This window comes from Paramisgurnus dabryanus, chromosome 20, assembly GCF_030506205.2.
Source record: "Paramisgurnus dabryanus chromosome 20, PD_genome_1.1, whole genome shotgun sequence".
In the NCBI taxonomy this organism is placed as follows: Eukaryota; Metazoa; Chordata; class Actinopteri; order Cypriniformes; family Cobitidae; genus Paramisgurnus; species Paramisgurnus dabryanus.
Genome location: NC_133356.1, coordinates 28,231,711 through 28,257,225, shown reverse-complemented (window position 1 = coordinate 28,257,225; position 25,515 = coordinate 28,231,711). Strand labels below are relative to the sequence as shown.

The window sequence follows — 25,515 nt, the reverse complement described above, 5'->3', positions numbered from 1 at the left end:
GTATGCAAGACTTGGTTTTTAATTATGCTTCAAAAGTAAACCTGCTCCTACATGCCAAGAAACAAAGGTACAAAAGCTGTCACTGGGGCAGAACCCTGTAGAAAGTTCCCAATATGTATTATTTAGGTACATGTGTACACTTTTCCGAAGTATACTGCCTCAGTGACAGCTTTTGTACCTTTATTTCTGAGGGTGTAGGGCATTAATAAATGTACCTCATACGTTAATAAATAAATACTATTGTAGACGTTTGAATATTAAACATTTTTACTGGAAAATAAAAAACTTCCAACAATGATTTACTGCAGGTTATTTACGTTGTGAATTCTTGCAAATGGATCCTTATTTACATATCAAATCTCACACATGCATTTTAAAACATTTAAATTAAAACGCACTATACTGTCCAGTAATGTGATTACATTGTACGATTTATTTGATACTAAACAGAACATATAAAACAAGAGATGTAAAAAAATTAAACATTTTTTACCAATTCAAAATGCATGCATTAGAAAAGTCTGATTACATTGAAAATGGTAAATAGGCTGTTTTTACAATCTACAACAACAGCACAAACTTAAACAATTCAGTAAACAAGAGAAACATTAAATGAATGAACAAAAAAAAATTTGATTTTAGGAATCCTGAACTGACGGGTCAGACTCTGCCTTTTTCTCAACCTCACTCTCCCACTTCTCCAGAAAATCCTGCAGGTTCAGATTAAAGGTGTCAATGCCCTTACCAGAGAGGTGAACACCATCTGGTCTATAGAGTCCTAACTGTGGCTTTATGTTGTCATGAAGCACAGCAGAGCCACCAAGTTTAGACAAAATGTTATGTATGCTGTCATTAACGGCCATGCGAATAATGTCCATTTCTTTGTTGTCTCCTCTATCCCTCCAGGACTGTCGTGCGAGGATGTCCGACCACACCAGGAGACATTTGGGGAATATGCTTTTCAGCGAGGTAAGATCTTTCTGCACAGTCTCAATGAAAGTCTCTGGAGCAGTTGCGCTTATGTCATTTCCACCCAGGTGAACTATGAGAAGGTCAGGTTTGGGCCAGTTGTCTTTGAGCTGGAGTAGCAAAGGTAAGAGCTGTTTCCACGTCATGCCCTGCACACCCTTCCACCAGATACGGACACTGTTGCGGTGCATGCCCAACTGCATACCGAACTCGGGTGAAGTTGTTCTCTTCTCAGCCCAAAACACCAGTGAGTGGCCACATATCCACACATTCTTTATCTCATTGGGGATGCTTTTTCCTGTGTGAATACGTGACAATATAGGGTATACATTAACTTCAGAAGACTTGGGCATTTATTTTACAGTTCGAAGCATAACATTGTTTCAATCTTTAAAATGATTTTTAAAGCCACGAAAACCTCCATGGCTTGTTTACTACATGCTTACACCTCAACGCTTACTTTCCATGCACACGACATTCAGACGTGACGGTCGGAGTTCGCCCCCTAGTGGAAGTCATAATAAATCAGTCTGATAGTAAATCAGTGCTAACATGGAAAAACATTGTGAAAGTGAAATACATCACTTCCGGTCGGCAGCTAGCATGCAGTGGTAAAATGTTTAAACAATTTTAATGCATCCAAAGTTCGTATCGGATCCAAATTTTTTATCTGCAGATGATGCAACCTGTACGTAGCCCTTGTGTGACTAACAACTTGTGTACAGTGTAAGGTAACTTACAGAAAGTTTTCACAATCCATTTATTAATTCTAAAATCTATGCTACCCCACGCTGTTACTTCATGATTATTGACACTAAAGTTAAAATTGGGAGTGATGATGTAGTAAACAATGTTTTGAAACATTGTTTATGTGTTTTCGCATAAATGCCCTACGTTAACAGCCCTGTACAACTAAAATGTGCATCTCTTTCCTGCTGTTGAATCTCTAGTTCTTAAAAGGACAGTTTCTCCCGAATATGAAAATTCTGTCATCATTCACTTGCCATGTTGTAAGAAACCCTTTTCTTTTGTGTTCGACCAAACAAACTCATAGTTTTAGAAAAACATGAAGCTGAATGAATGATGCTAGAATTTAAATTTTTTCACAAGAATTGTCAAGATTCCAACACAACATAATGATCCTAAACATACCGCCAAAAGCATAGGCAGAATTTGGGAGGCCAGGGGGGACACTGCCCCCCCACCAGAGCCAATTGTGATTTTGTCTAAGCTATTATAAAATAAAATTAAAAGAATTCAGATTTTATTTGTCTTATCCTAATATTTTAATGGGTAGGCCGAATAACCCAAGGCTAAAATTGTTTAAACCATATTTAAAAACACTAAGCTCTCTTGCTAATCTCAAAATGTTCGTTCTGCGGTAAACTACACCTTTAAGGTTGCACATTATCTCAGGAACTGTTTACACCTGGTATTAAGATGTATTTTGGTCGACCGGATCACAAGTTGACGATGCTAAATACAGGTGTAAACGGGATGTAAAACATTTTAAGCTCATCCACTGTCAATAGTCGAAAACTGGTTGCTTTTGTGGTGTAGACACTCGTGTGGTCGAATGTTAACAGCCACAAAAGAAGTCTCCACTTATTGATCTGTGATGTACTGAGCACCATGTTTTTACACAGTGTTCACTTTAGGCTTTAATTGATCAAACTAATGCTGCTACCCTTCGCCTTTCCTTTTTGTTTTATTTTGCAAGCATGTGAAAGTTGCGAGAGCTTATTTCATCAATTACTATGCATGTTAGCATGCTAACTAACAACACAAGCAGCCGCTAACAACAAGCTTTACTTGTGATTAGATTAATCAAAACGCATCTTAATACCAGGTATAAACAAAGCCTCAGAATCTTTTAGTGAAGGTTAAAAGCTAACAATAAAATTAAAACTAATTCTGTTTGGAAAAATATAATACACAAATAAATATACTATGTTTTTAAGAAAAATCTACATGTGCTATAATGTGTCATTTAAGATTAGCTTAGCCATTTACTGAATATAAATAACATAGTAGCATAGCATACATAAATCATGCCACATCAGAGGGTCTGTTTTCAATGTACTGTGTATTTCCTACTCAAGAAATGCAACACTTTAAAACAAACTGGCCTAAAGAACTAATCTAGACTGATTTCTTTTTACATTTATGCATGTGCCAGATGTTTTTTTCCAAAACAACTAGCATTGCATTTTCTTTGGAAACTGACCTCCTCACATTGCAAGCACCATAGGTGCATTCTCGCCATATTGTAACAACAAGATTTCAACGTGTAAAATCATTCACGTCCTCGTAGAGCTCGTAATTACAGATTGTAGATTAGGAGTTTTCTGAGAGCTACGACTGGTACTACGTGATCGCTTCAACCTAACGCGGAAGCACTTCCAATATGTTATTATGCTACGGAAATGCATCATTCTCAGTCCGAGGACGTGATCTAGTCGTCAAGTTACGTGTTGTCAACTATAAAGTACGGCAATTACAATACGGCGCAAACGTAGCACATGCTCTTAGCTACCGGAAAATACTGTGCATATACCTGCTATCAAGATAAGAACCCATAAAGCTCCAAACTTAGAATTCTGAAATTCAAAACCCGAACTGATAACGACATTGTTCTGGATGACCTAAAACTAGGCATGTAAGCCAAAGAGGCTTGCACTGTAAAATAAATAAGAGCCTAACGGCTCTGGAAATACTAATACCTGGAGTTGAACTTTGTTTTAGTCCACGTGCTCGCAGGGCTTCCATTTGCTGCTCTTTCTTCAGCTTCATTCTCTGGTTAAACTGTTCAAGCTGCCCAAAGCACAATTACATAAGAACAAAACTCACACAATGGTGATATCAGTGCATTTATCACAGGTTCACAATCTTTCATTAACAATGAGCTTATTTTCCAAAAATGTGGTTACATCACAGAAGTGTAAATTGAGTATAACATAACATAGCATTGGCATCCCTTAACAAAAATCACAGAAAATGATCCGATTCCACATGTGAGAAGTTTGAGGAAAGATGTCATACCCTTTTCTTCTGTTTCGCCTTGATGTCGTCCTCTGTTATGGCAGCCACTTGGTTTTTCCCAGCTTCCTCCTCCTTCGCCGGAGTCGCGCTTTGGAGATTAATGGTACTAAGAACTCTATTACTCGTACTTACTGGTTGAATATTACTCGTACTTACTGATTTAACATCAACAATTTCTATTGTTTTGAGGCACCTAACAGGTTGTGTGGAGGAGACAACGTTAATGGGTTGTCCTACAGGAGGCCCATAAGAAACTGGTACAGGTTGAGTACCCAAAGGATATGAATTATTGACTGTTTGTGTGGTGTACGAACCATAACTCGTAGTTGAGGGCACTGGTTGAAAACCAGCATAAGCTGAATTAGAAGGTGGAGGCATAGTGCCATATGGGAACGGAGAATATTGTACTTTGGGATTCTGACTGCTATCCGCAGAATAAGGAACACTCCAAGGGTTTTGTTGATTACTGTAGTAAGAATACTGTGAAGCCGGACTGTTGGGAATGGTTGGGTTTGGTGGGGGATACTGGGAACCGCCAGCTACAACTGTGGGTAAAACGTGCGAGGATGGAGGTTGGTAGGAAACTGAAGAACCTGTTGTCTTCTCAGATGATGGAGTTGAAGGATTCAGCATATCTTCTGCCGACTTTGCATTCATTATGGTCCTTTTAATGCTTGTTAGGTCCACATTTTCCACTTTGTGTGGGTCTTTGTCTTTAACAGAGTCCTTGTAGCTCATGTAAACCCTACGACTAGAGGACTGAGCTGGAGAAACCGATCGGAAGCCTTCATTGTCTGAGGAATCTGCCCTACTACTTTCACGGTCGGATCGGCTCACGGATAGCTCTCGGTTTACGTCTACAGAATGAGATGACGAACTGTGACGTTTTACTGTCTTGCCATACAACCTTTCTCTTGTCCTGTCTGCTAATTTGCTAACCTCTCCTGTGTCTAACTCTAGTCCGATTGTTTGAAGAAGACTCTGAATCTTTTCAAACTGTTCTTTCTTTTCATTTATTTCCTCATTGCTTTCTTCAGACTGCTGACGAGCTACACTTTGGGCAAACCTGCTGTCAGGCATCTCTCTGTCCTTTATGTAAGAGTGCTGAACATTTTGATCGACACTCCGGTTTTGTGCAGGCCGACTACCTTCGCTATACAGATTGGGATCACTAGCATAATCTATTTGTTGTGCTACACGCAGATTATCATCATCATATGGTGGTTTGTATTGTTCAGAAAACCAGTTTGGTTCTGCTCGCTGCACATGCTGAATATCTGAAGCCATTTGATGACCAAAGGGAAGCTTCCTCTCAGTATTTTCTGTTGGCTGCCCACCATACTTTGTTCCAACAAGCCAAGAAAATCCACTACCATCCTTCAAAGCTCTTTCATGAGGCAAGAGGTCATCTTCAAATTGGGTTTCAGTCTCCATTGGGCTTTTAACCCGTTTGTGGACCGAATGTCTTCCCAAGTCTTCTCTCACAGGAGGGGGCTCATTGTTGTCGTCTTCATCTTCGAAAGGATCATAAATATCATCCATGAAGGGTATTTTTCTATCTAACTGTGGTTGAGGTTGCTTCTTTTCACTCATTAAATCAAGACCCTTTCTAGCCTCTTGAAATAGCGAGCTTAAAATACCCTGGTCAGCCTTGTTGAGAGCACTTAGAAAGCGCTCCATTTGTGTGACAGTGCGTTTCGGATCTGGCGGTGAAGTCTGACTTGTTGAAGGGCTTTGCCTATAAAGATGGTCATGAGGCGAGATCCCCCTGTGCTGGGCCTCATGAGAACTGCTTGGTTTGGACATGCCGAGAGGTTTTTGTTCATGTAAAGGTCTTGGATTGGATGCTTGCGTAAGTGACTTTGGGACAACAGCAGGCTGGTTGAAAGGGGATGGTTCGGCCACGTGTAAGGTTGCTGAAGACTGATTTATGACTTTGTTGAATAAGCCAAAAGTATCGGAACGATTGGGCTGTAGAATAGGAAATAGGGAAGCTGCTGCAGACTGAAAAGCTGGTTTAGTAAAAGCCGAATTATCTTGACTAGGCTTGACTTGACCATATTCGTCAACGGAGGCCGGGTCACACTGCAAAACATAAAATGTGAATTACAAATGATAAAACAAACTGATGCTGTACAACTTTCTGTATTCATTCCTTATTACTGCTGTGCAATCTGCGGCTTACTGTATGAATCATGCAACTATTTTTACCCTCATCCTCTAAGACTTAAACAGGTTGTTTTGACACTACTTGAATTACCTTTAACTCACTATTGCACTACCAATGTCTAATCATTCGCTACGTTTATATGCACGCTCATAATGCAATGATTTTGGCAATATTTCGATTAGACTTTCCCTCAGGAAAACAAAATATTTTTTTCTAATCACAGCAAACACAATCATATTATAACATGTGGTGCATGCCGATTTAAAACCGCAATAAGCAAGCACATAAACACTTTAATTGAGTCTATTCTTTGAAACATAATCGAAGTGCGTATGTGCTTTTGTCACACAAAAGGTGTATTGTGTAACTTTTGGAAGGATCTCTTGACAAAACTGCAATAAAATGTACATAACTATATGTTTGGAAAATGAACTATAGTGTTTTTATTACCTTAGGCCTAGAATGAGACTTTCTATCTACATACACCACAGGCCCCCTTACATGGAAGTCGCCATCATGTTTCTGCAGTAGCCCTAAACTGTTTTATAGAGAGCATTTTGTCATTATGTCGTCTCACATGGCGTGTTTGTCCTGTGGCGGACGTAGCTTCTCTACGCTTTTCAAAAGGGAGAGGTGAGCTGTGGACTGAGCCGCTGGTTGCAAATCACAATCTTACCACTAGACGGCGCTAAAAAAACTACACATGCAAATCACAATCTTACCACTAGACGGCGCTAAAAAAACTACACACTGGATCCTTAAGCGCAGTAGTAAACGTAACATTAGTTTTTTTCCCCGAACTCTGTCAACATTACCTGCTGATGGCAGTCTCTGCTTCTTACCTAAATAGCACTATCAGCATAAACTCTGCTACCATGCTTGAAAAAACAGCTTAAAGTGCTTAGAGTGCTAATCTATAAAATATACTTTTAAATAAAATAAACAAACCTGAGAGATGAGAAGCTCAGAGCGTTTCTTCAAAATAGACTTTTTCGGTTGAGCACTGGATTTGACGTTGGAGCTCCATAATTTTACTTGAGGTAGTTCAAACTGGTCATCCATTTCCAACTCAAATTTGCTTTTCACTGCAGGTGCATTCGATACCACTCTGTTTTTCTGTTCTAAGGCAATTATAGCTCTTTTGCGTGCTATAGACTCACTGAGTTCATCTAACTCCCTTTTTTTCCTAATCAGTTCTGGGTCCTTTATTTGGGGTGAAGGCATCTTCTTGTACTCCTCAGAGCGCAAACTCTTTTCAGCGTTCCTTTCCATTGTAGAGTAGTCAGGCGAGTCATAAGGACCAATTATTTGAGAGTGTATAGAGGTGAACGGGACACCAGTGCTCTGTATGAACGGAGCCGTTTCCTTGCTTGTGGAGGCCTTTGAGAAAATACAAGAGATGGAGTGAGATATCAAAGACAGCATAATGTTTCAAAATGAAAATGAGGGGTCTGATTAGAAACAAACCTGAAAATGAGGATCGGTTTGAGGATCAGACTGCTTCTTCAAAATGGACTTAACTGGTTTCACTTCAGGCATCCACAGGTTCTCGCAACGCGCATGCTGGTAATCAAATGTTTTAACGCCGTTGTCTTCGTCCACCTCAACCTCAAATTTTTTTGCATTTAGCTCCATAGCGACAATGGCTTTCTTACGTGCAATCATCTCATCGAGCTCCATCAGCTCTTTCTTTTTCTTCAACAATTCATCATCTACATCATCATCTTGGACTCTTTTCTTGTTGCTGGCGTCTTTACTGCTGGTTTGTTTTTTATACCGATCATCTTTGTTCTCTGGGCTCCGGCTTCTCTTCCTAGCACTTCGACTACTTCTCTCTCTGCTTCTGCTTCTGCTTCTACTTCTACTGTTACTGCGTCGATGTTTTTCTCTGCTTCGACTGCGTCTGTTCCTGTTGTCTCTCCTCTCACGGCTGGAACTTCGATGTCGTCTGTAGCTGCTTCCTCGGTCTCGGCTGCGGCTTCTGCTGCGACTGTGTCTGCGTCGATGGGTATCCCTGCTTCGGCTGCGACTATGTCTGCGTCGATCTGTTTCTTTGCTTCTGCTGCGACTACGCCTGCGGCGACTACTGTCCCTGCTTCTGTCTTGAGCCCTATCATCTTTTGTTTTAGCTTTATCTTGTTCCTTCTTCAATTCTGCCATCAATGTCGTAGATGGTACCGTCCCATCTTTTCCAATGTTTGGATCGCTAAAGTTCAAGAAATTGTCAAGATGAAATCCATAAAAGGTATTCTTATATACATACAGTATATCTTTTAAAAATAAATCTTAATTAAAAACTATATAAATATATATAAATCCTATAAATAACTAGAGTGGAAATCAATTACAATCATAAAACTACAGAACTAAGTACAGCGAGTATAACTTAAACCCTTTAAATTAAACAAAAACATTACAATTACAAATACATTACAATTCAGTTTTCTTTATGCCTGAAAAAACTACACCACGTTTATCCACTAAACATTTTAAAACATTTGGGATTATATTCATACAAATGCTTCACTCGAATTTTATTTTTGTTCAGCATAAAACTTTCCTCAGTGACAGATGGGGAAAACAAGTGCTACGTTTTGTGAATGTTCATTGGGACAAAGTGACAAAATAGCAAAAATCACATTTATATTTGGCATTGAGAAAAATCCAACCGACTATTTGTCTTCAAACTAAAATACCTCGGCAAAATATTTTGAGACCAATGCTACGTTCAGACTACACAATATTAACCTGACATTGCCACAATTCATAAAAATGGGCATCAACACACACAAAAATCAATTGTTTTATCTTGTATACACTATACTAACAGCTAAGTGATGCTTCACAAAGTCTCAACAGAAAGACTAGCATGTTTAATTTTCATTTGCCCCTCCATTATCAATTGTCACATCTGTGATGCTGACCAATAGGAACCACAACGGCACTTCTGTACACAGCTCTTAAAAATGGCGAAACAAAAGAGAGCAATGGTATTGGTGCTGCTAGGTGGAATTATGCAATGGAGCAAGCCATACAAATTCCTAACGCTGGAATCATCTAGTTAGGACATAGTGTGACTTGTTTTTTGTCTACGACACAAGAATTTAGTAGTCAAAAATCGCATAATCTGACACATCAACACACGTCATACGAGTCTAAAATATTGTGTAGCCTGAACCTGGCATTAGTTGATCAAAGCCAATCTAATGATGTACTAACATGAACTTCCTCAGCACATCCTAAACTAACGGGCTAAAATGATCACCTTGCTCATGATTTACTTACACTGCAGTCTTTGATTCACCGCCTTTGTCTTCTTCACTGATTCTGTCCTTTGGATCCTTCAATTTGATGGTCATTTTCTTCTGCTGGCAGCCAAGCAGATGTGGTAGAAACATCCACGTTTAAAGATTAGCCAAGCCATAAAACGGTGTCCAAATAGTTAAACTATTTATGGTATCTACAAGGGGCTGCACTGACTAGTCGGTCAACTCTGTGTTTTCCATGCATGAAGACTGCAGGTGGACAATTCCTTTGTCCACAAACTGCGTCTCACCAGCTTGGTTTCATTTACCCTTTGAATTGCGCAAATTGAAATTGCGAATTGAAAATATGGCCAATGGAAATGACGCGTTTCCACTGGCCATATTTTTAATTCCCAACGTCAATTTGCGCAAACCAAAGGGTAATGGAAGCGCAGCTATAATAGCGCTGTGAAAATAAGAATCTGTTGTGTTTTGCATCCATGCAGCCAGTGCAGCTTATTTTAAAGGTATAGTGGAAGCTTTTCCAGAATTTTTTAAAAACGCTCCTCTACGTTAAAAAAGAAAAAATGCACATGCGCAACACATTACCTGTTCCCGAGAGGGAACGCCTATTTACGTGTGCACGAGAGAGCATGCATGAGCCTAGTTCTTCTCATCGCTCTGTTTACAAGTTGCTGCCGGCCTTATACATTGAGATGTTTACTGTGTCTGCGCGGTTTGTGACTTGTGCCAAGGCTAGCATCACTAATCATAGCTTACATCAACTTTAAATAGCAGTGATTTTAAATGGATTTCTCCAAATAGCATGCCAAACTTTACCTGTTGAGTAGAAACGCGACTGAGGCATCATTGAGAAACCCAACCTGTGTGAAATATTCTCCCAAAAACAATCTGGCCTTTCTCTTCTTGTCATACAATTCTTAAACACTTTTTCTCTTGCGACCCTCAGACATTTTGAAAAAAAAAAAAACGGTGGGAACGCAAGCTTCAATGAATGGCTGAAACCGTAGCCCACCACACATCTACACCTGTAAAGTGCGCATGTGCAGAAAGTGAACCTAGGGACGAGCAGGTACGACGGCCTTACATAAACATATTACCAGAATGATTGACAACTAAGATGACCAATAGTCTTGATGATCCACCCAGAAAAAGAAAATCTTCCGCTATACCTTTAAGTGTTTATAAAATTAAAACCTTATTAGATGAAACCACACGCCATATAGTGCCGCAGGGATGATGTATTTTTGTAGGCTAACCTAGAAGTTAGCAGGACATTGGTATTCTCACAAAAAAGCCCATTCATTTTTTTTCTATAGATTTGGATTAGCGCAAAAAATAAGCTGTGTGTTTAACAACATAAGTTCATGACACACGTTTTGTCCAACAAGTTAGTTTTCACAGATGAACACAACGTTTATGAATTATGAAAGTCAAAATTTAGCTTTTTATATTTCGAGTAAACGCATTTACACTTCAAAATTAATAAAATTTGTATTCATCTTGTGAAGATTTACTTTTTGGACAAAACAAGTGGTTTAACTCTTTCTTTAGAAAAACTGGTTCCTTGCAAATGATGAGTTTTTACGGCAATCCATATTTCCGCTTTTATCCACTAGATTGTTACCCAACTTATAAAACACTAAAGCATCCACTGATATAAAAAACTTTGGGCATGGTTTGATCATAGTTCTGAATCTTATCTCTAACAAAAGCCCTTTACAAAAACGCACTTATCTCAGTTTTTTGCTCAAAATTTTGTAGTTTTGAAGTACTCTACCAATATATGAGAGGAATAAATATACCTAAATAAGTATATTATGAAACTTTTTTGATGAATGGGCATTCTGGAAAGAGAACCAGTGTCCCGCTAACTTTCAGGTTAGTTTACAATAATACGTCATCCTTGTGGCACACTATTACTGCACCATTCAGGAAGTTGCAGGCATCATGAACGTGTCAAACAAGATGCGTTTTTTCCCTAAAGTAATCGTGCAAACCCTATAAACCTTAAAGAATATAAAGGTACTGCACCTTCTCTTTCAACCCAATGGCCTCTAACTTTGGTGCAGATGTGAAGACGGCCTCATTCACCCGTCTTACTCTAACAGCTTGCTTTCCACCTGCAACTGCTTCATTCTTCATAAAGCAGGAAAATTACACCAAAAATGCATGATTTACATACCAGAATCCAAAACGTATCCTTTAGCTTTTCGGTAACTACAGTAAGCACATATCGGGCAGGAATTATATTTCGGCAGCGGCGAACTTACCGGCACTGCTGTAAACTCAACCTTCTCGAACAAATGGAGTTTGGTCTCATCCATGACCTCACTCATGTAAAAAATCATTTGTGGGTCCTGTTGAGTCTTGATGAAGCCAGATTTATCATCCAGTTTGACAACAAGACCCTATTTAGATAGAAGCATGTCATAAAATAAATCTTGCTAACAATAGACATTTAAAAGAAATTTCCATTGGAAATCAACTGGCCAATAACAGACCTACAACCCATTTTTATGTTGAGAACCACTGTTTTATATATTTGCTGTGAAAAACCATAGCACCTGATCGTTTACAAGACAAATGTTTCACTAGTTGCCATTTTGTCAGCACAGTTAGCATGTTTGCTATCACTTTTGCACTTCAACAAAGTTTTACATTAATCTAGATTTTTGTTACGATTATGGTTTCGACCCCAGTACTAATTCTAAATGACCACTAAATGCAGAATAAGGCATTATGTGAATATCCCAAAACACTTCCTTACCAAATTTTTCTTGGAACGTAAACGATTTGAAACTCACGATTTTTCGTTGTTCATTAGAGTCTGTCTGGAAGCTGTCCGGTAGAATCTCTAGGTTTACAGCACGCTCTTCTTTAGTTACGCTGTTGGTGGAGATGTTGAACTGAACATTGTCACCGACCATCATGGTGGCTTTTGTGATCACATCACATGACCTAAAAGACAATTTCTTGTCTGTGCCCTCCAACGTTGTAAGCAAAAGACCCAGGGCAGGCTCACGTTTGTCCGCCTGTCAAAAAATAATTGGATTTTTTTTTTTTAAATCTGTACACATCATGGGTTTCTCACTGTTCACCTCCCACACATGGCAATAAATACATGCATCAGCTCAAAGGCAACCATGCTTAGCTCATAGGGACTTTCCAAAGAAACCTTTAAATACTCACAGATTAGCAAACTCTTCTAACAAAGATTATGCTTTCTGAATTTTTTCTGTTAGAAATTATTTCAATACATTGCACAATATAAATGCAATGCAACCCATTATAAGCATAATCATATTATAGCAGTATAATAAGTGTTTTATATTAAGCTGATGATTTATTGATACATACTTTGTGTTTTAAATGTTTAATTTCTAAATGAATTGAGTTGTCTCTGTTGCTTGCACATGAGTGTATTTTTCCAAGAAATGCAGGGCAAGGAGGAGGCTAAGTGTGACCTTTATTAGCACAGCGTGATAGCTGTGGGATGTTCCTGTTTTGCAGATATCCTCAGAACTGAAGAAAACAAGGGTACTGTTTTTGCTCAACAACTCCCGCAAGTGTGTGCGTGTGACAGAATGAAAAAGTAATGTTGCAGAAATTTTGCCATAAATTTGCAGAACTTCGACCTCGGGCGCAGTAATATTGACAGAAGTTTGAGCGAGAGGGGGAGTAGTCAGGAGTGATGATGTTACTGCGCACCGAGGTCGAAGTGCCGCCATATAATCAGGCATGAAAACGGGTCAGGGGTGAAAAAGCCGAGAAGGGTGCTTGAGGGGCGACATGGGCTCTGATGGGGCTGCGAGGTGGGGTGACTCCCCCAGAAAAAATATTATGGCTTCATTAGGGGACTGCTATAACTTATTTGTTTATTCTTCAGGCATGTGATTGGCCAAAGACAAAAAAAGAAGGAAGGAACCCAACATCCCCGCAAAAACAAAATGCACACCATAACTTAAGCAAAAAATACATTATGACCATTATTACAATTATTTATTTTTGACGGACAATTTAGATTGTAAATTTCAAATGTAAACATTTGATTAATAACAGAAACCATGTTTAATTAAATGGGTTGATAAATGTGGAAAGCTGTAACAAGTAGCATTCCCTTACTATTTTACATCTGCAATAATTTTATTTTGCCATAATCTGACCATCAGTCGCAAGGCCATACAATTTTAAGTTGGCCTTGAAATAGGGTGGACCTGAAGGCCTACATGTAATTTAAAATTACTTAATTGTACAATATAGCACTGTTTAAATGAATTATATTATGGTTTTTTGAGTCATGGGTTGAATAATTTTCAGATCAGCAAAAAAGTGATGTGGGAAAATAAATAGAAAAGAACAAAGTAACAAATAAAGTAAGATCTAACAGTATTAGAGAAACAGTTTTAAATTAATATAACACTGTTTTCATTCTATAAATTAAATACATTTGATATTTTTAAAGATATAAAGGTTATTTTCCTTTTATCTTCTGTAGATTGATTAACAAAGACTAAAACATAAGCATTTCTTATAAGAGGAACTGTCCCTTTAACAAGTGCAGATCTATACCCTTTTTTGGCTTCAAAATGGTAAAATTCGGCGAAAGGTGAGGGATTTACATGCCTGTATAATATAGTTCTCATTTTTATCAGCTTAAAAAAAAAACCCATGTTTTATTTTGAGCCACCATACTTACTCATGTAACTACTCATGTGACAGTCTTTAAATAGAGAAAACATGGAAGTGTTTGGTGGCTTCTAAATTCATCCCTGTTTGGATACTAAGGAATGAATGGGGATAGGCTAAATACTAACACATTCACGATACGCCGTACAAAGATTAAAGGGATAGTTCGGCCAAAAATTATATTAAACCCATGATTTACTCACCCCAAGCTGTCCGAGTTGCATATGTCCATCGTTTTTCAGACAAACACCTTTTCGGATAATTTAGAAAATGTTTTAGAGCTTTCAGTTGATTAAATGTAATGTTACGGGGTCCACGACCTTCAAGTCCAAAAAAAAGTGCGTCCATCCTTCACAAATTAAATCCAAATGGCTCCAGGATGATAAACAAAGGTCTTCTGAGGGTAATCCGTGCGGTGTTGTTGTAGAAATATCCATATTTAAAACTTTATTAACGAAAATAAATACCTTCCGGTAGCGCCTCCATCTTAGACTCCTCTGTATTCAGGAGAGAGTATTAGCGTAGTGTACGCACTTTTCTTAGTGACGTATGACAAATTCGGAGGGCAGGGGCACAGAGCAGCAGCAGAGTAGCCTCCGTAGGCTGCGTAAGCTCTCATCCTGAATGCGGACGCGACTAAGATGGCGGCGCTACCGGAAGGTAGTTATTTACGTTAATAAAGTTTTAAATATGGATATTTCTACAACAACACCGTGCGGATTACCCTCAGAAGACTTTTGTTTATCATCCTGGAGCCGTTTGGATTTAATTTGTGAAGGATGGACGCACTTTTTTTTGGACTTGAAGGTCGTGGACCCCGTAACATTACATTTAATCAACTGAAAGATCTAAAACATTTTCTAAAATATCGGAAAATGTGTTTGTCTGAAAAACGATGGACATATGCAACTCGGACAGCTTGGGGGTGAGTAAATCATGGGTTTAATATCATTTTTGGCCGAACTATCCCTTTAAGTGCACGCATTGAAAAAAGATGGGCATGCATAAATTTGTCTAAGTTGAGGTAGGAACATAGTAAAATAAGTATCAAAAAATCTATAAACTGTGCATTGTAGCTGACAACCACATGAACCCAGTTGGTTTTGTGACTGTAGAAACATGTATATTAAGATGTAACTTTAGAGATGATCCCTAAACTCACGACTATCAAATTGTCAATTAGGAAAAATCTCTTTCAGCTTTACCGAATCCACGATCAAGTAAAATCTAGTTTTGTTATATATGCTTTTGCTGTTTACAAACAAAACACGTTATATCAAGTACAAAGCTTTAATTACATCACAAGAATACCACTTTTGTTATCTCGACAAAATAAGACAATAAGAAGAGAGAAATTAACAACTTTACTGTACAAAATCTCTCTCGGCTAGATAAGCCCTATTCAAAGAGGATATGTTTTATATGAGGAAGAGTATTATGTGATAATTACCCAAACATCTCAGTTAAATTAAAATGTTTTTTAACTTATACATTTTGGCTGTTGCTTAAGGACATGGGTACTTGGAGCACGCAATCCTATTCGAATAGGGCTGTAACTTACCTCCTCCTTTGTTAGGGAAGTCTTCGGTGCAACTTTGACAATTGTTCCCTCATGTTTCTCACGGCTTATATCATAGGACACAACTCCAGGTTCAGCGGTCACCGGCTTCCACTACAGATGAAAGTGTGTACAGGTAAAAAAAAAAAAAAAAAAACATGTAAATTGATATGCGTGAAACATCTACAAGGTGATCATGGGGTCAATATAAGGTCAATCTTTAAAATCTTAAGTACCTTGTCTTTCACAGGGGAAGTTGCAGATGTTAGGTTGGAAATTTTTTCATTGCCTTCTGCTTGAGAAAGGGTGCCCTCTGATATCTTCATAAGTCGAATGGCCTTCTTTTCGTCATTCACCTTAAATAAACAGCATTCATATATATTATACGGCACTGCATACGATCAAAACCGAAAACTTGATAACATGATGTGTGTGTTTGGACACTTTTACTCACTGTGAAAACTGTGAACTCCACTTCATCCTTAACATTCAGTTCATCTTCTGACAAACGATCGGCAGGAGAGGCAGTCAGGTCTCCATGAATCTTGGTCTTAATGGTCAGGGTTTCATTGGTCTTTTCCACAATCACACCCTGTGAATAAAATAATAGAAGTTACTCTACACACTTTCAATACAAAATAGTAGTTTGATGGTCACAAAAGGCTAGGACCCTTACCTTCTCTCTGAATTCCTTGGTGAGCACAAACGTTTCTTTGGCTATTGGTTTGATGTTTGTTGCTCTTTGTTCGTTAGTTAATACATTTGTCACTAACTGGAACTCCACACGATCATACAGCAGAAGAGTTATGCTGGTGTCAGCCTTTCCAAAGGGAATATTAACAGGATCCACGGATATAATGGTCCTGACGCGGCCAGGATTAGTCTCCTTCGCATTTTCCTTAATAAATCAATACATACAAGATTTTAGGCACTCTCACATCAATACTACAAGACATTGATGACACAATAAATCTTACATTTTTAGACTCTTCTCGAAAAGCACTGCATGAAAAGTTTCATTTAAATGGATGTAAGACCTATATTTATACTTTGCAAATGAGCCTTATATTGGTGGTGTTATGTGGCTTGTTGATCTCAATTGTCCTTCCTGTGTTAAAGTATTTCATATTGAAACAAGAAGTTGAACTGTAGCTTACAGAGCTTGTCGCTTTTCTTCAAGCCATAGTTTAAGATACAACCACTTGTTTTTGCTTGTCAGAGGCAAGGTCTCGCTTTAGACCAAGGTTCTATAGAATAATATGATGGACATGATATAATTGTTTTGTTATTAATTAACTCATGCATTATAGTACAAAACCATTAGTTGAACTCATAGGTTTATATCTGCAAAATGTTAGTATTTAGAAAAAAAAGGATCAAATTATTGTGTTGCCTTCTTGAACATCAGTGAATGTTTGTAGCTTTTGTAATAGTTATGCATGAGTCTCTTGATGGTCGAGGAATCTTAACATCATAGTCAGTGTTGGAAACATGGAAACACTTAGATGATACTGGAAAAGTACAGCATGTGCAGAACCTGGAGGACTTTTTTAAACATTAGTGGCTCAAATTAAACAAGATTAAAAAACAGCTCTTGATCAACCAGTAAACGTCATACCGTACTAAAGGGGGATGTACACTAAAAACATTTAAACACAGCTGAAATGCCAGGCAGATGCCGACTGTAGGCGCTTGCCAGCTTTTTCAGCTGAACGCTTTGGTTGTTTTGATACTTCTGCTTTGTTTATTAGTTGTTGAACGAGGCATTGGTTGGTTGTTGTGATATTCGTCCCTGCCCTCACTTGCTGTGATTGGAGAGCGTTGCCGAACTGAACTGTGGATCTGTCGGCGCCGCGTAACTGCGATTCCTCACGACAGAAGTTCTCAACTTTTCAAGCGGCAACGCGTGCGTCAGCCAATCCATTTGCCTTATGCAAATAACCTAGGCAGAGCCAGCCAATTACGTTTATGGAAGTCCGGAGTATGTGTTGTGGCCACTGTGATTGGCTGGTGGCCATGCGTCAAGTTCTGTCACTCAGCACGAACAAAACCCACCAGCTGCTGGCATTTTTGAAAAGCACGCTGCTTCTATTGGAAACAATTGAAAACATATTCCGGGCACTGATGTAAGCACCTTGGTGTGCATGCCCCCTAAAAGGGGGGAATTGTACATGGGACACGCAGCTCAGTGCAGAGCCGTTCTAAAAAAAATATATAAACATTGTTTTCCATGAATATACGCACACCGGCGCCGACAGGTGGCGCCTGTCCGTGGCGCCCAGCTACAACTCAGGAAGTTGCTCAAATCCCTGTCGCGCCACTCACATAGTTTAACATTAAATAACGTTAATGATTTGGGACAAATATGATGATTAACATTGGCTGCTAGCATTTTGAAGTAGATGCTATCTGACTAAGCTTGCGCTATTTAATGTGCACTTTCGGTGTACGATACCTCAGAGTTGTCCTAGACGCAACTCGAAGCGGCGCTGAGCTGCGCGTACGGTGTGCAACCCCCTTAAGAATAAAGGGTATGCCTACTTTGATTTGGGTTATTTTGTAAATGCAGGTGTTATTCTGTGTTGTGACTTGAAATCGAAAACGTGAAATCGCTCGTTCTGGGCAGTACTACATAAAAAAAAAAAAAACAAGGGGTATGTAAACTTATGAGCTCAACCGTTATGGTCATGGTGTATTGATAACTGCTTATAACACATACAGTATCTATAATGTGTATAAACGTTGGTTTAGCATTATTGTTTGAGTAAGATGTGAGTATTATTTCAAAAGGTTTTTGCCTGTGTCCACAGAGGGTACAGCGCGGTCAAGGACAGGGGAAGTTATAAGTTAACTGTGTGTGTGTGTGTGTGCCAGATGTTTCTCTTTAAGCAGTGTGAAGGAATAAATCAACAGTTCAGTGTAACTTTAGATGAACAGACCCTGCTAAAACAACTAGATAAGACACAGGGTTGCTTAGGTATTTGTTTCATTACTGCAGATACTGTATAAAGTTATAACTTCACAAGAAACTCTTTCAGCTGTAAAAAACAGGAAGCAGGAAATCCACCGCAAGAGAGAAACTGACTCTGCTCAAGTAAACCCCTTTAAATGGTTATAATGGCATCCTGACCTCTGTCTTTCTTTATTTCTTTTAAACGCCATACCAGCTTCTAAGGCTATATTCATGGCGAGAATAAAGTGTGACCTTAGTCTTATTCATCATCATGTACTGATGTTATTATCATTGACAAAAACCTATCAATTGACAAAGATAAAAACTAAACCGAATATGCATACAAGACATATTGAAATTAAACTAAAAAAACAGATGACTCGTTTTCTCTAGTTAACTTTAGTTTTTTTATATAAATCAGATGATGAATGGTCAACTTTATTTAAATACCCCAGCATAACTATTGACTTTAAACATGTACTGTATCGAAAAAAGTGCCAGGTTATATACAGTAAGGAGTCATCTGAAAAATGTGTTAAACAACCAATCACTAGGGCTGCTCAATTATGGGCAAAATCATAATCATGATTACTTTAGTAAAAATCATAGTCACCGTTATGATGTTTAACACTAGACTTTGAAAACATGCATTTATTTAACCTTTTTATTGAAGGTGCACCAATAGTCAATTTTTCACATATACCGATTATTTAGATTATGGCAGATTATTCTGATGATGCAGATAGTTTGGTGGTTATATTAAATTGCATTAACTAAATCCTAAAGACTACATTTTCTGAATGTTATTCATTCATATAATGACCATTAATACTGAACATTAAACTAGTGATGATTTTTTTTCTATACACAAAGCTCATTGAATTTTCCTGTTCTCAATCCTTTTAAATAGCCAACAGTGTGAAAAGTGCTTTTATCGTCCGTTATTGGCCGATACTTCTTTGCATCTCTTTGAAGTACCTTACAAACTAATTATTATAACAAATATTAAAAAAAAAAAAAAAAAAAAAAAAAAAAAAAAAAAAAAAAAACGCACAATAATTGTTTTACCTTGAACAATCAACAATACAATACAACCAACAACAAACCCATGTGCCTTGTCCAGAATATCACAAACATAAATATTCTTAAAACAATGTTGTCTACACTTGATACATTACCATACAAAAACAAGAATTTTTTTAATGATCCATTTTGGTTCCACAGAACAAAGGAAGCCACAGGATCAAATAAATTACCATATTTTAATTTTGGGGTGCACTATCCCTTTAAAATCTGTTGTACATATCTCATGAGCCGCTCACTGTTGTTTTAAGGTTGATGTTTTACCTCCCGGTTTCTGCTTATCTCCACAAGACTAGCAAACACGCACAAGCAAAACTCCCATGATCTGCTCTCATACTTTTCCTACCCCAAAATGTTCTCAAATTTGTGTATTTGTATTCAAGGCCAAAATTGCAAGAAATCAGTTTGTCCTTTACAAGTTGTACTACGAAAAAGCCAAATATCCATCTGGTCAGTGATAAGACTGTGTCACAATCAAGCTTATTGTGGTGCAGACAGCTTTGTTAGTTATAATGAAATAGATTTCATTTATCAAGATGTTTACAGACATGCATTTGTCTGTGTGCAAGTCTGTAAGTGGTTATCTATAGTCAACATGTGGTCACCATATATCATATGACGAACTGCTGAGGGAAAAGTTCATGATGGCCCTCTTGGAATGTACATATATCTTGTGTTTAACAGATATATTAGCCACCGGTCTGTTGGTCTCAAACAACATCCAACCATGGAAGTGCTTTAATGTGAGCCCTTTCCTTTTTAGAGAGTTCTCTATGTTCTACCATTTTGAACAGAAGCGATGAATGTCAAATTAAGAGTCGCGTGTTTATACAAAAACTTGAGAATATATTTCAGGAAGCAGTAATGTGATAATTTTACTTACATCAGTAAGGGTTGTAGTAACCACACCTTCGTACGCCGTGCTGTCAATGTCTTCTGTCCCTCCTGGAGCCACTTTAACATCAGTCGCCACTTCTTTACCCTATCATCACCAGAAGCAGTTATAGTACAGAACTTTTATCACACCGATGCTTCAACAGATTTATGGGATTTGAGTATGTAACACGCAAACACTCACCATATTCTTCACAACAGTAAAATGCACCTTAACCCCAGGCACCAGATAAGTTCGTTTACCATAAAAAGCATTGAAGACAAAGGAAAACTTTTTCAGATCCTCACGCTCGATGAAGCCAGTGCTATTCTGTGGAGAATTGAACAAAAAAAGTGTTGGATAATCAAGAAAATACAATTCTTGTAAAAGCAATACATATCCAGAATATAAAACAGCTTCTTACGGTTTCAATAAAACATACTTACACCAACAAATGTAATGACTCCCAATGAGCGTCCTCGAGGTGGACTAAAATAAAATAAAAACATTCGACTGTTTAACTTTTCAACAGTCTGTTGTATACATTTATTTTCTTAATTCCACAAACATTTTGCGGACTAAAGCGATAATCTTTTCTAGAGAACACACAAGAGAAAGCATGGGACAAATACACAACAACGATGAAATTACTTTGATGTGAATTTCTTGAATGCTGATAACTTGGAGGCCACCGTCTCAGGGGGGTCATTTTTAGCCTCTGTCGATTTCGATGGTTCAGTTTCCTTTTGAGGTTGTTGTGGTGGTGGTGGTGGTGGTTCGGTTTTTAGGGGCGGTTGAGGCAAACTCTGAAACAAAAAACACACCAGTGACTGTACTGTAAATGGACAACCCATAGTAGACTTTTCAGCTGTTTAGTGAGTGATTTAACACTTACAGCAGCATTAAATGCCTGGGGTGGTTGTACTGGACCTAGTCCTTGAAAATCATGTGGTGGTCCAAAGCCTCCTCTCTCTCCAAATGCAAGATTGCCCTAATTTATTTGAAAGAAAAATAATGATTATTTCTGCTTCCAGCAGAAATAGAAAAAAAAAGTTTTATTCAAAAACACAGAAGCCATAATATAAAGCATATATGTGCTGCTGGTCACCATACACTTTTATTGTATGGGGGAAAAACCTCCCAAGTGACTAGTGTCATAGACCAATATTAAAATGGTCGATATATTGGCAGATTTTTTTTACTGGCATAGCCCAATAAATCTTTTTGTTTTTGTAAAAAAAATTAAAGCCAAAATGTGACAGACAATATAACAACTCATTATTCAGTTTTTAACATAACGTTACGTTGTATTAACCAGCACGAGGCAAAGTCTATGGAAAGAGTATTAAAAGTAGGGATGCACGGATACCGGTATCGGCCTCGATACCACCTTTTCTAAAGTACTCGTACTCGTTAAAAGTCCCCCGATACCTGGAATCGATACCATGGTCTGAGAAATGTCTATGTTTGAGCGGCATGTAGGGGGTTAATGCCTCTTGTGTTGTCCAAAGAGGCAGAGTTTACAACAAACTGGAAAACTAGTCCTTTATTTTTTTGTTAAATTATATGACTAAAGCCGTTACCTGTAAATTTAAATCATGGTTTTTTATTAAGTACTCGGTATCGGCAAGTACTGAAATGCAAGTACTCGTACTCGTATTCCAAAAAAGTGGTATCGGTGCATCCCTAATTAAAAGCGTATGTTTATAAATATTACGCATAACAAATGTTAAGTTTCACGAATATTTTGTTTGTCTGTGATTTACTTTAATTACATTTGTGTTATATCTGCCTTATATTGGCCACACTGCTTTATCAGTATCGTATAAAAACATTATTTGGCACTACAAGTGACCTCTTTTAGGACCGTTAAAGTAAGGTAATATCGGCACCATCAAATCTTAATAGCTACACTTCATTTAAAGAAGTCTGCAGAAGTTCTCATAAACTTACATCCATTGGTGGTGGTGGCCCATAATTTCGGTCCATTGGATAACACTCCATTGGGTTCATCATATGGAAACCTGGTCTATCGTTAAACTCGGGCGCACAGAAGTCTGAAGGTCCACCACCAAATTGCGGAGGACCATACTGCGGTCGGCATCCATAGTCTGGATTGTAAAAGCGTGGATCTGGTCCGTCATTAAACCCCACAAAAGGTGGAAAACGCGGTCTGTCCAGGAAATCCATCGGGTCATCATCCATAAACCGTCTATCATCTACCATGCCATCCATCATCATCATCATTCTGGGGGGTCCCGGTCCGAACTCGTGTGGTGGCACAGAAAACCTCGGGCCATGTGGACCCATTGGGCGGGGGAGACCTGGTCCGTGGAATCCGCCGCGAGGAGGAGGCATGGGCCATCGTTCTTCAACCGGTGCTGGGGGACGCATCCCTCTTCCACGTTTATTTTTTCCCATTTTCCTGACGTCGGTGGCTACTCATGTAACGTGACTGAAGTTTATCGTTGACCAGCATGCGGGCCAGATAGCACCGTTTCACAAGCAGGTTGTCTGAACTGGTAACTATGGAGATATAGTTCACTTTTCACGAATTACATCGCTCGGTAACGCACGCGCTAAAATCGCATTGGACCACTTGAATTATTACGTTCGAGCTAAACTTTAAACCGTTACTTCTCCGCAAAACCCACAACAAAAAATAACTGACTCCAGTGCGCGCACACTCACTTTAACAAACACTGAAGCACGGAATATAATGGAGACGGCCAGCGGATGTGACGTGGGAATTTCAAAATAAGAGTGCATTTTAAGCTGGTAAAACGAACAAAAAATTTGAGTTAGATTTATTCAAATGATTGAATTAATTTAATTATTTTGTAAAATTTTTACTCTATTCTGTAAACCCTGTTCGTAAAACGTAGGTGTGTCTAGATGCGTTTTAGTTGAACCGTTACCAAATATAATGGATCATACATAATCATAGACATGCGTTTTGGTTCTCCACGTAGATCTTAAATCATTTAGATAAACATGTAAACGTTAATGTGGTTTAATCAAGAAAAAGCGCAGCTCACCATTTACTTAAATGCGTTTATAACGTTGCATATTTGTCCGGACCAATATGGCGGCGCCTTTGACCTATCACTTTAACGAACCACAGGTCAATGTTTCGATTAAGGGCGCAAGTGATCATACCTCTCGTAGTTGTGTCTCTTTAAGGGCGCAAAAACGTCGTTTGGAATCGCCATAAGTATTTTTTAAAATGTAACAACAGTACATCTAAACCATAGATTGTTAAAAATAAATCTAAACCTAAACAGACGCAAAACGGAAGTGACGGTATGATGCCGTGACACATTTCCCTGTTCTTGTAAAAAGCGCTCTGATTTCAAGACTGCTAAGCTGCGAGCATATTTCCAAAATCATGCACCTATACTTTTGTGGAAGCATCCGGGGAGGGAGACAGGACGTGAATATTTACCAGAGAATAGTGAAGCAGTTGCAGAAGTATGGGGAAGTTTTAACGGAACATGTCAGCTATGATAGTTTGTCTGAAAAAGGTTATCATCTTTCATATTTGTGCAGCCACTTATATAAATTTATGTAAGAGTGCAGATGAACCCTAAACTTTTCCCTCTTGTCCAGGTGAGGACCCAGTTTTGGATGGAGACAAAGCAATTCATGATCGAGATATGGAGTGGCTTATGATGTCTGATGGTGAGAGATCATATTATCAAGTGGCATTTATAAAAATAAAAATAAAAGATATCACAGACGCACTTTCAAACAAAAAAAAAGAGACACATGTGAATTTAAGGGGAACCTAAAATCTATTCTAATCTATTTGTTTTAAGTGCAAAAACGTTTTTGGGATATCCCAAACGGCAAAAATTAATTTATCTGGTTAAAAATATGTTTAAAATATAATACAATATACAAAAAATTGCCAAATATATATTGGTGAAAAATACATTTTTGTAAATGTATTTAAAAATATATATTTTTTCCGTATGTAATTAGACAGTGTTGAGAAAAATATTTATTATTTGGGAATTCTGAAAGAATAAAAAGGAATTAAACATAATAATACTAGAGGATCCAGACATGCTTGTTGGTTTTGTTTTCTATATCAGTGATAGTGGCAGAGGTGACACAACCATCTTTGGGAGTGGGTTATGAACTTGGCCAAGCTATGGCCATGAAAAAGAGGGTTCTCTGCCTATTTAGACCTTCTTCTGGAAGAGGTATGAAGACTTTTTTAATTGCCATGATTCTCAGATATCATTATTACTAGACTACTGCAATACAGTATTATCTTAATACTGGATTAACTGTCATAAAGTATTATATTGCAATTCTTTATCTTTTTTGTAAAATAAGACATTTCCCCTTAATGGCAGATTTTGTGAGATTCTCACAGGTATTTTAAAATGACCTGCCAGTGCACAGTATGTGGTATATTCCTGCATCTCATATTCTTCCTTTAGTTCTGTCTGCCATGATAAGAGGAGCGAGTGGTGCTTCAACAAACTCACTCTTTCAAGTGCAGGACTACACAGAGGATGAAGTTGAGGGTATCTTGGAGAAATATTTTGATGGTCTCACCAAAAACTGAGCACATTTTACTGTCACATGTCATATATGTCAGCATCTCTCTATTAATGTAACTAAAGACAGAATAATTTGTCAGCCATAATTAGGTTGTAATTCACGTTTGTACTGTTTAAATTTGACAATATTATTTTTATACGATGTGAGCATCTTCATGTTAATGAATCACTTTTTTACTAAAATGTGAATTGAAATGGTCCAGCTTATTATTTGAATTGGTTGTTCCTGTAAATAAATCATTTCAAGGTAAAATATGAGTCTTGCAATAATTATCCAAAAATAAAGTGCACATTGTATGTTTTTTACACGTATGTACTTAAATATTTAAACAGTTTG

At 38.0% G+C, this 25,515-nt stretch overlaps 2 protein-coding genes across 4 annotated transcripts in view; one reads left to right on the top strand and one right to left on the bottom strand.

Moving 5' to 3' along the window:
* Positions 1 to 520: 520 nt before the first annotated feature.
* Positions 521 to 23,332, bottom strand: LOC135733059 (uncharacterized). 2 transcript variants are annotated; one of them, XM_065251377.2, is made up of 19 exons: positions 22,558 to 23,332; positions 21,500 to 21,595; positions 21,256 to 21,410; positions 21,051 to 21,093; positions 20,809 to 20,934; positions 20,614 to 20,712; positions 16,371 to 16,592; positions 16,149 to 16,286; positions 15,931 to 16,050; positions 15,698 to 15,808; positions 12,255 to 12,482; positions 11,721 to 11,858; positions 11,482 to 11,586; positions 9,467 to 9,549; positions 7,649 to 8,387; positions 7,130 to 7,561; positions 4,012 to 6,096; positions 3,693 to 3,783; positions 521 to 1,267 (listed from the first exon to the last, which is right to left on the bottom strand). In XM_065251377.2, the coding sequence occupies exons 1-19, from the start codon at positions 23,023 to 23,025 to the stop codon at positions 639 to 641; spliced, it is 6,108 nt and encodes a 2,035-aa protein (XP_065107449.1). In that variant the 5' UTR covers positions 23,026 to 23,332; the 3' UTR covers positions 521 to 638. The 2 variants fall into 2 exon arrangements, with proteins under 2 accessions (XP_065107449.1, XP_065107457.1); XM_065251385.2 differs by having other exon boundaries at positions 9,467 to 9,546.
* A 482-nt stretch (positions 23,333 to 23,814) lies between these two features.
* The window catches only part of dnph1 (2'-deoxynucleoside 5'-phosphate N-hydrolase 1), a 58,086-nt gene continuing 56,385 nt past the window's right edge, over positions 23,815 to 25,515 (top strand). The window contains exons 1-4 of one of the 2 annotated variants that reach the window (XM_073812848.1): positions 23,815 to 24,128; positions 24,214 to 24,285; positions 24,702 to 24,812; positions 25,056 to 25,199. In XM_073812848.1, coding sequence (XP_073668949.1) covers positions 23,993 to 24,128; positions 24,214 to 24,285; positions 24,702 to 24,812; positions 25,056 to 25,183 — 447 coding nt within the window. In that variant the 5' untranslated portion in view covers positions 23,815 to 23,992 and the 3' untranslated portion in view covers positions 25,184 to 25,199. Of the gene's footprint in view, positions 24,129 to 24,213; positions 24,286 to 24,701; positions 24,813 to 25,055; positions 25,362 to 25,515 lie in introns of those variants that run through there. The other variant, XM_065251416.2, reaches the window with a different exon arrangement.